A 10,070-nucleotide genomic window follows, 5' to 3' on the forward strand; every position below is an offset into this window, starting at 1 on the left:
CGCAAACACACCCTCCCGCCCATGACATGCGAATCGCAAACCAACCCCAACGTGCATGTGCCACACAGTGTCTCCTTGCCTCGCGCTGCCCATACACATTCTGCCTGCTCAGCGGCCCCTCTGTTCATGCAAGCTTGCTCAAACTGACAAGATGCGCGGGTGCAGGGGTGCAGAGGCTCCGCCCGCCCGCCTGCATCAAGCCATGGGTCCCCTGTCACTGGCCCGGGATGGCACTCCTGTCCATTGCTCCAGGACCTGGGGGGGCCGGGGCACCAGAGGAGTGCTCAGTCGCGCTCGCTGATGGCCACGATGTGCTCCTCCACCTCGGCGTTCGTCAGGACTCTGTGGGGATGGACATACACTGATGTGGGGTGGTACGTCGTGGCAGGCACGCGCCTGAGCGAGGGAGCATCAAACCTCCACGGCACCGAGTCCATGCGGCGTCTGCATGCACAGGCAGCCGGTCCACGGATGATCCTCTCCCATACCGACTGACCTGAACAGGCCGCCGTTGCTGGTCTCGGCGATGCCCACCTCCAGATCCGTGGCCTTCAGGTCCTCGGCCAGCACATTCTGCGGCAAGAAAGGAGGAATGAGATGAGCGTCCGGCCATGGAATCACAGGTGCTGTTCATACCGCGCGTCGCTCTTCGGTGTTTGTTTGGAATGCGGTCGCGGCACAGCCTCCGGCTCTACACTCGGGAGACCTGCTCCTTGTGCAGCGAAAGTCCCTGCACAGGCTGGACCACGCCGAGGAGCTCCAACAACCCTACGCCAACCAGCACCCGTCTCACACGACAGCCACGCACCTGGAGGGCGGAGATGGCCATCTGCACCGTGTCGTCCGCGCTCAGGCTCAAGTCCGGGCGGATCTTCTTCTCCAGGTAGTTGATGGCTTCCTGCTCCTTGGGGCCGGTGGCCGTGGCCCTGTACCCGACAAAGTACCCGGCCGGGTCAACCTTGAACAGCTGCGGCCCGCGTTCCTCGTCGATGCCCACGAGTGTGGAGATGACACCCAGGGGCCGCATGTAGGCGTGCTGCAGTGTGGAGGGTTAATTGCAGGGGGGTCTCTGCACTGACGCAGCTGCGCCAGAGGAGGTGAGAGGAGCCAGGGGCAGCCCCTCCAAGGAACTGCTCTAGGGAGGCGTCAAGATAGCCCCAGGGCAGCTGCAAAGCCCCACACATGCTGCCATGCCCCAAGCCCCTCATTCCAAACCACACCTGGGTGTAGACCTGGGCCTGGTCGGCCAGGACCCTGGCCAGGAAGTCCACGGGCATCTCGTAGCCATACTTGAACCTGAACTCGGCGGCCTCGGATCGCGCCTTCTGCAGGAGCGAACGAGCGTCGCCGGGGACGCCGGTGGTCAGCAAGCCAATGGTCCGCGTCACTTTGTGGATGTTGGTGATGCTGGAGGGATCAATCAGTTTGTCCTGGGGGTGGGGGTGGGGGTGCATGCATGGAAGGTGGGTGAGAGTTGCAAAGGTGTAAGCAAGCGCGACGTGAGATACTCAGACATGGCTCCCCGTTGTGTGTGCAGCGATCCAAACATCTTCCCTCATGCTCCATGAGAGGGGGGCATGAGAGGTTGACACACCCCCATGCCGACACAGCGGCGACGTTGCCCTTCCCGCACCCCCTACCCTCTTCACTCCTCACCGGGACCTTCTTCTGGGTGGCCACCACTGCGCTATCAGCACCTCGGATGGAGATGCTGGTGAGAGCACCAGACTTTGCTGCCTTGAAGGCATACTCTGTTGCAGAGAGGTTGTGTGCGAAGTATGAGCGATGCACTGATAGGGTGTGCTGGGGAAAGGTAGCCAATCACCCTAACTGGACAAGTGACGGCAAGTTCACCCATGAGCTAGGCGCCTTGCACTGCCGCACTGTCACCAGTCCGATCTCTTCCACAACACAGCAACTCACCAACTTGATACAGTCTACCCTCGGGACTGAAGATGGTGATGTGCCGGTCGAAACCTGCCCCACTGCCCCGCGACATGGTTGATCACACCCAGCCCTCGAAGCTCTGTAAGCGGAGCGATACCAGGAAGTATGGAAAGGCGGTCCTCGTGCTCCTGATATTCGCACCCTTATCGGTATGCTGCGCCAAAGATGCGCGATCCCTTGCAGAAAGATACAAGGTGTGATCGACAGCAGCGATAGTGTGCGCTGCGGTCTGGAGGGGTGATGAAAGTGAGAATCACGCCAGGAATAATACTCGAAAGGGTGACGTCGAATAAGATATCCAAGACGACTGTATATCCGCGAGAACCTCGAGTCCCTCAAAGGCTCCCTCGCCCCCACTTGCCACGATGGCAATTATTCACGAGACCTTTGGCCTGCTCCCTCTTCAGCTGTCATATAGCCAGGCGATCGTGCACACGCCTCATCGCCACTGCCTTCGCCTTTCAAATGATCGCAATAAAAACTTAGAGCTGGAATTCGGCCGCGAGCTTTTCCTGTAGAACCTCGGCGAGTACCTTGGCAAGACGCCCGGAGCTCCTCCTGCCCACTTCAGGCTGGTAAGTAGCCCATGTTCCATGTATCCCGGCTGGATCTTATCTCATGTAAGTACGCTGGATTATACTGTGCTGTTGATCTTTCCAGAGCTGCTGGAAGCCTCACAACCTGCTGCATGCCCACTGCTGCTGCCCCGCACAGGAGGTGGACGATGATGCCTTCGATTATGAGGCAGCCAAAGCAGCCGCCCTGGCCCAGCAACCCACCTTTGGGGGCAGCTGGGCGCCCAGCCCAGCCGCCCCTTCAGGAAAGGGTGTAGCGTCATCAAGCCTCAGAGCAGAAGCCGCTCCATTTGCTAGCGTTGGACTGAAGGCTCCTGGGCCGCCGCCACCCCTAAAGGATGCAGCTCGGCTCACAGAGCGCGCCGCCCGTTTTAAGTCGCGACCACCCTCTGCAGCTGCTCAGCATGGACAGCATGGCTTCCACACAGCCATCGCTTCCCATGACCTCGACGGCAAGTTCTCCGTGGCATCGGTTGAGCTCAGCTTTCCTTGGGCCTGTTGGGGAAGAGGACGTGGTAGTAGAACGCTGCACCAGTCCTCAGGCTTCCCAGTGGTGTCTTGTTGTGATCACTCGCTCCAGGCGAGGTTCCACCCGGCATGTGAAGGGAGTCCGTATGTGGACCTCCATGAATGACAGCCTGCCTCACTAACCTCCTGGTAAAGTGGCTGCCCCACTCAGGAGGGGAGGCCCTGCCAGCGCCCGGGGCCATCGTCGGCGTCTGTGAGGACATGTGCCCCGCGGCAGAGCGTGAAAGGCGGGAGCACCTGCACGACATCCAGATCTTTGAGAGGGTGGACATCAATGACAGCGGGCGGACCAGTGCAGAGCTGGCTGTGAGGCGATTTGCACGAACGGTGTGTTGCTTGGGGCTTGTATTGGAAAGGATGGTGGAAGTACAGCCTGTCCTATGCATAGATTGCGTCTGGTGGTCTACTGCAGGGATCATACTACTTCGATTACCCGTCATCCATCTCCAACACTGGCACACTCCTCAGACACGTGAACAACCATATCCTGATTCTCCGTGCAGATCGATGACCCGCAACCCACAGACTTTCGGACCCGAGCAGCCCTCCTGAGGACCATGCTGTACCTGAGGTCCCTCCTGGACAGACAGGATGTCAGGTGAGAGGGCTTGGGAAGAGGGACAGGGTTTGCAATACTTGAGCGGGATGGGTGGTCAGTGAGGCAGAACAGGACGCTATGAGGTCTGGAATTTGGGAGCGTGAAGAGAACGAGGATCAGTGCTGTTGGCTACATATAACTCCACGATGCTGCATGCATCCTCAGGTAACCTGCCGGCTCTTTCTCAGACCGACAACCCCACCCTGGGTGCGTCTGCCTGCAGTATTCCCTTGACCCCTCACACCCTGCTGTGACCACCAGGTTTGGGCTGGTGCACAAATTCCTGTGGGACAGATACCGGGCTGTTCGACAGGACCTGTACGTTCAGGGCATCACGGTGAGGCTGGGGTGGATGTAGTCGAGTTGTGTTGGTACTTGATGGGTGCCCTCAATCTCTGCCGAGAAAAGGGGTTACCAGGAGGTTGATCTGGTGTGTGTATGGGCAGTATTCCTGGTTGGCAGACCACACTGCAGCATTCAGGGAGCTTCACATCCTGCCCTCGCCTGCCTCAGGATGAGTTTGCTATCGCTGTGTACGAGGAGGTTGTGCGTTTTCACGTCATGTGCGAGCATGAGCTCTGCGGAGAAGACCAGTCTGGCAAGTGACACACCAGGGTCCATGCTTGTGTGTGCTGGGTGCAATGCTGGTCATCGCCGGACCCCTTGCATGCACTCGGTCTTCCTCGTGCCCCTGCGCTCCATCTCACTCACCTTGTGCCCGCCCCGTTGCCAGTCACGGAGATGGAGGGCTTCAACTCTCACCTGAACATTGAGCAGATGAACAAGGTGACAGGGGGGAAGGCTTGGGCTTGCACGAGGATGGGGCCTGGCTCTGTGGTTTGACATGCATGCCTGTCCCCACCCATGCGCTTCCCCTGCCAGTCAGAGGCATCCTCGCAGGAGACTGACTTCCCGCACGCCCCCGTCTGCTCACCCATCGACAGGCCCTGATATCCTTGAGTGACATGTATGAGACGCAGGCAGAGAAGGGGCAGCCAGTGCAGTCTGGTGAGTGAGTTTTCGAGGCCTCTTCGGCCATGATGACCGCGCTGTCGCTGGGTCACAGCTGACCAGTGCTGGTTCAGGGTGAAGGCACCCTGCCGCCCAAAGGTCATGAGAATGTGTCTGCCCCCTGTCACTGCATGCGAGCCCCCACAGCAACCCCCTCCTCATCCCTGCAGAGCCGGAGTTCAGGGCTTACCACCTGCTCTCTCTCATGGCTCAGCACGGCAAGTTCAAGGGGGACCAGCAGGCCTTCCTCGCCACCTTGCAAGCGCTGCGAGCGGAAGTGAAGACATCACCTCCCATCCTCTGGGTCCTGCAACTACAGGTGGGGTGGCCGTGGGATGAGTGTGTGGTGCTGTGTGATTTCCTGGCATCAGAATGTTGAGTTCAGAGCTGCAGAGATACCTGCCTGCATCACTCTCAACGTGGCTTCCTCTAGGATGGGGATGAACCAAGCTTTGAGGATCTCATGTCGCCTCTGACACCTATTCCCCCGTGCTCCAGAAACCCTCTGCCTGAACCCCCCTCTCTCCCCGTTACACTGGCAGAGAGCCTACGCCTGCGACAACTACGTCGCATTCTTCTCTCTGGTGGACCGGGCGCCATACCTCATGGCCTGCCTGGCACATGTCTACTTTCCTCAGGTCGGGGAGTGTGTGTGTGTGTATCAAACTGCAACCTGGTGGCGGCACAAAGCATGAGCACGCTGGCAGCTTGCTGCACTCACAGGATATCTGTGGAAGGGATTGATTGCCGTGCCTGCGCATCTCCAGTCCTCGCATACTCTGCCCCTCGACCTTCAAAAGATTGGCCGTTCATCCCCCAGATTCGTGCTCGGGCGCTGAGAGCACTGGCAGACTCCTTCAACCCCTCCTCCTCCACGACGGCTGCCGCCAGCCTGGACTGGCTCAAGGTACCCTGGTGGGGCAACTTCGGTAGTGAAACATTTAATGCAGCACGGGATGCTGGGCTCCGCACCTTGGCCTTTGGGGTTCTCCTTGCTCTGTTTCGGTCGCCCAAGCATGCAGCGAGGCTGGCCAATGGTGGTGCCAATGTTGCCACCACTGTCATGGTCTGCAGGATCTATTCTACATGGACACAGCCGATGAGGCGGCAAAGACTGTGGTTCGGCATGGGTTTGCAATCGGCACTGCGGGCGCTGGCGTGCAGTGCGCCCTCCTCGTCAAGGTGGGATCCCCGGCAACGTGTCTGCGGGTTGTAGTCACGTTGTTGTTGATATGGGGACTCGGTCAGGGGTGCTTCCAACAGGGGACTAGAAGGGTTGCGTGCGCGTGATTTCAGTCGTCCAGTTGGTTGCCTGACCCACCTTTTGCCACGGCCTCAATCCTCACATGACATGCGCTCACCCCCCACTGCCAACCCCGCTTCCCTCCCATGATGACAGGGTGAGTTTGTGGAGCCCCCTCCCCCAACTCAGCGTGCCCCATCCCAACGTATCTCTGAGAAATCGGCTGGGCTCCGCTCCGGTGCGGTGGCGTCCGCGCAACTGTCTCCCAAAGGGCTGCAGGCCTCGGTTGCGCGCCAGCTCGAAGATCAGCGTGCTGCACAGGAAGCCAACGCAGCGCTTGCAGCTCAGGCTCAAGAAGTCGCCAGGCAGACTCAGCATGCCCAGCAAGAGGCAGCCTGGAGAGCGGCTCTGCAGGCGAAGGAGGCCGCCGAGGCCGCACGGCACAAGGCGGCCCTGCGTGCCGAGGAGGGCCGGCGGCAGGAGGAGGAGCAGCGGCGGCGGGCGGAGGAAGCGAGGGTCACACAAGAGGCTGCCAGACAGCTGGCGGCTCGCCAGAGGGAGGAAGCGCTGCTGCGGGCCGCCGCAGAGGAGAGGCAGCGAATGGAAGCGGAGCGTGCAGCCGTTGCCGCGGCCCAGGAGGCGGAGCTGCGGGCTGCCGCGGCTGCTGCCAAAGAGAGGCAAAGGGTGGAGGAGCTGCAGCGCCGACGCAGGGCAGAGGTACGCCTGCGGGGTTCTCCTTTTGGAGGGGAGCGCTTTGAGTGGGGCGGCTGTGGATACAGAATCGGCGGGGCTCTTGCCCTTTGCGGTCATGATGCATGCTCGCGCACCCACGGCACCCACGCCTCCTGTGTCCTGGTGCAGCTTGGTGCCTCATTCCTCTCCTCCTCCCTGGGGTGGTCAGGAGGAGGAAGCAGAGCGACGACGAGTGCAGGCAGAAGCCGCGGCGCGGGAGGCGGCCGAGGCCGAAGCTCGCCGACAGAGGGAGGAACAGGCCAGGGTTGAGGTGCGCAGACGCTGGGCCGTAGCCAAAGAACAGCATGCTTCAGATCTCGTGCCGACTCCGCACTGTGTGATGGCTTGGAGGATCCAGCACATGGTGCAGCCCCTCCCCACCGACTCCGCAAGCAACCTGCACTCCCCGACAGAGGGAGCGCCAGGAGCGGCGTGCATCCAAGTGTGCGGCCGCCGTGCAGAAGCTGCACTTTGCTCGATGGCGGGCCTTTGTTCGAGAGGAGGCCGCCCGGCGTGCAGCACGCAAGGCCTGCAGCGTCGGCATTGTGAGGGTGAGTTAGCCAGAGAGACCAGTGGCGAGAGGGTGTGGGAAGCATTCATTGTGGACTGGTGTATGATCTCAAGGAGGGAAAATGAGCACGGGCCCCAGACTCAGGCTCGTCGCCCGTGGACCGGGGTGGCAAACGAGCGCGCTCTGCGCTCTGCCGAGGCCCTCCGACCGACACGCCAAGCGCCTGCGCCGATCGCCCCTCCCTTGAACGCCCCCCATGTCCTTGCAGCGCACCCTCAACACGCTGCCGGGCCTGCTGCACTGGGGCAGGTCCCAGGCTGGGGCTCCTGAGCCTGCGGCGGTCGCCGAGGATTTTCCGGCCATCATCCGCAGGGCCCTTGTTGGCAGCACGGCTGGGAGGCTGGTTCGGCCATCCACTCTGGCCCCCGAGCCGACCGTCATTCCCTGGAAGCTCGCTGTCCTGGAGGCGGAGGATGCGCCGCCGGCAGCCTCCCGATGGCTGCGGCGGGCTCTGGCGGGCGACGCCGCAGCGCTGGATCCGGGCAGCGCACCCTGCGAGGCCTACGTGTATGGGCCGGGGCGCGGGCCGACGCCCGACGTCCGATGCTGCCTGGCCTTTGCGAGCCTGGGCTCGGCGGCGCCGGGGCCCGCGGCGGCGGCGGCCATCGCGGGCGCCTCGGCGATCGCGGTGCTGGCGGGGCCGGCGGCGAGCCCCGCCGGCGGTCAGCTGGCGCGCGCCGTACGCGCCCTGGCCGACCTCCCCCCCTGCGCGGACCTCCCACTCCTGGTTTTGGGTGCTGAGAGCGGGCCGGCAGAGGAGTGGACCGCGGCTTGGACGGGCCGGCCTGTCGGGTACGCGGACGTGCTGGCCGGCTGGACCGGCGCGGCGCCCGACGGCCCTGGCGGTGCGGCTGCGGGCCTGAGCGTGCAGCCGCCCGCGCCGGCAGGATCAAACGCCTCGGCGCTGGCACGGGGACTGGCGTGGGCGGTGGCGAGCGCGCCGCCCGCGCCCCGCCTCGCCGCCGTGCCGCTGACGACCCTGCTCTCCAGGACCCTGGCCATGCTCACCCCGGGCGTGCCCGCCCAGCAGGCACTGGAGCCGGGCCTCGCCCTCCGACTGTTTGACGCGGTGCTGACGCGCGCGGCGGGACTGGTGGGGTCGGCCCGCGACTCCAGCGCCTTCCGCCGACGCTGGCCGCCGGCGGAGGTCGGGACGGGGACACCCCTGGACGGCTGGCACACCGAGCAGGCCCAGACCAGGATCCTGGCTACCCTGGCGGCCCTGAGGCTGCGGCGGGGCGCCCTGCTCCACCGCCCAGGCGAGGGGCCGTGCCGGGGGCGTCGCGTGGGGGATGGGAAAGGAGGGCTGCCGGGGTGGATGCCTGCGAGGGCAGCGCCAGGCTTGTGCTCTGCCCCTGACGGCCGGACGCACAGCATGCCAGGGCCTGGTCCCAGGCAGGTGCCTCGCTTGCCCCACAATGCCAACCGTGTGCGATGCCGCCCCCTCCTCCCTCGCTCCGTGCAGGCGGCGGAGGCTGTCCCACCCTGGTCACGCTGCACATGCTGCTGAGCGCTGAGGGCGCAGACTGCAGCGAGGTGATGGTCGTCGCCCCGTCCTCAGAGCTGAACCGCCTGTCCGGGCAGGCCATGGAGGCCGCCCCGCCCTGCCGCCCACGCCACGTCGACGCGTGGCAGCCGCCCCTCACCCCGCCGCCTCTTCGGGCTCTGGGATCGACGAGCCGGAAACGCAAGCTGTCGCCGCAGGTGGGGGCAGTGGTGGCGAGGGGGGACCGAGGTCGGGGTGGATGCATCGCTGGAATGCGAAAGAGGAACCTTTCCGTGAGCCAGCAGACGATGCCGATGTACAGCACCTTCCTCCCTGGCATATGCTCCAATTTTATAAGGCAAAACGAGCCATCTCGGCGCTCAGTTCGATGGGCTCACCCGCCACCTCATCGCCTTTCCAGGAGACCATCAAGCAGGAGAGTCTGGTGGACAAGGTGCAAGCGCTCCAGCTGGACATCCGTGCAGAGAAGCAGAGTTTTGAGGCCTTGAGCATCCAGTCAAGTAAGCCAGCCACTGAGACCCCGTCTGGCTGCGGGGGCCGAGCTTCCCTGGAAATGCCTGACGCCCCCACCAGAACTCTGGACGCACCAGGCGGCAGTGGTTTGGATGTCTTTGAGCTTGCCAGAGAGGCGGCAGCTGAAGTCAGGGCATGGATGGAGCGGTGAGGGGCTGATCCTTGCTGCCAAGGCTTGACCATCCGAGTTTTGCCCCAAGCGGTCATCCCTGTATCAGTATCCATTGTGGCATTCTCAGTGGCGCGGGGGGGTGGGGGGGGAGATTCAGTATCGCAAATCGACATGAGATGCACAACCAAATGCCGCCGCAAGAACCCATGTTGGACTTCTGTCAACTACATGGTGGCTTCTGCAGATACCAGCCCATGCTCAGTTAGGTTTGGTCAGCCCCAATAACCGAGTAGTGGGGGAGAGGGGCCCGGGAAGGGGGGGGAAGGCGAGGGCGGTGGCAAAAGAAAAGTTGCAGGGTGAGGCGCACAAGCCAGAGCGAGCTCGAGCAGCATCAGGATGTTTTTCGCCCCGTTCACGTCCCGGTTGACGACTCTGACATTGCACGCCCGGTTGACGATGGAATTACAGCATGGCTCTCTAGACTTGGCTGTTGCATCCCGTTGGCATCATGGTTCGGTGTGGAACGCCATTGGCTTGGTGGCAGTTGCTGAGAGGCTGCGTCGAGTCAGCCACCCTGGGGTGCCACCTACACAACCCTTTGTACTCAATTCCAGCAAAGGGTTTGTGACATTCCGGAGCCCATTAGGGCGAATCTATAGGGTTAGGTTTAGTTTTTAGGTTTAGTTAGGGTCAGGGTCAGGGTCACTAGGCCACATTTTGGGGGAGCCCCGGT

At 62.7% G+C, this 10,070-nt stretch overlaps 3 protein-coding genes across 3 annotated transcripts in view; 1 reads left to right on the plus strand and 2 right to left on the minus strand.

Annotated features, from left to right (window-relative positions):
- F751_4423 (hypothetical protein) overlaps window positions 1-128 on the minus strand; it is a gene marked incomplete at both ends in the record, with an annotated part of 2,278 nt that extends 2,150 nt beyond the window's left edge. The window contains one exon of the mRNA XM_011398112.1: window positions 12-128. Within this exon, the coding sequence (XP_011396414.1) occupies window positions 12-128 (117 nt within the window). The remainder of the gene's footprint in view (window positions 1-11) is intronic.
- A 156-nt stretch (window positions 129-284) lies between these two features.
- On the minus strand, window positions 285-1,999 carry F751_4424 (Proteasome subunit alpha type-6; the record flags this gene model as incomplete). The annotated part of the gene is made up of 6 exons (XM_011398113.1): window positions 285-342; window positions 497-573; window positions 809-1,036; window positions 1,221-1,325; window positions 1,657-1,751; window positions 1,924-1,999. The coding sequence occupies 6 exons, from the start codon at window positions 1,997-1,999 to the stop codon at window positions 285-287; spliced, it is 639 nt and encodes a 212-aa protein (XP_011396415.1).
- A 1,153-nt stretch (window positions 2,000-3,152) lies between these two features.
- F751_4425 (Germinal-center associated nuclear protein) lies at window positions 3,153-9,376 on the plus strand (the record flags this gene model as incomplete). Its single annotated transcript, XM_011398114.1, has 15 exons — window positions 3,153-3,377; window positions 3,554-3,648; window positions 3,910-3,985; window positions 4,593-4,656; window positions 4,830-4,978; window positions 5,202-5,297; window positions 5,480-5,566; window positions 5,734-5,841; window positions 6,317-6,619; window positions 7,048-7,185; window positions 7,414-7,743; window positions 7,873-8,485; window positions 8,671-8,909; window positions 9,113-9,212; window positions 9,303-9,376. The coding sequence occupies 15 exons, from the start codon at window positions 3,153-3,155 to the stop codon at window positions 9,374-9,376; spliced, it is 2,697 nt and encodes an 898-aa protein (XP_011396416.1).
- Between the last annotated feature and the right edge of the window lie 694 nt (window positions 9,377-10,070).

The sequence above is a fragment of the Auxenochlorella protothecoides genome (assembly GCF_000733215.1).
Source record: "Auxenochlorella protothecoides strain 0710 unplaced genomic scaffold scaffold52, whole genome shotgun sequence".
Lineage (NCBI taxonomy): Eukaryota > Viridiplantae > Chlorophyta > Trebouxiophyceae > Chlorellales > Chlorellaceae > Auxenochlorella > Auxenochlorella protothecoides.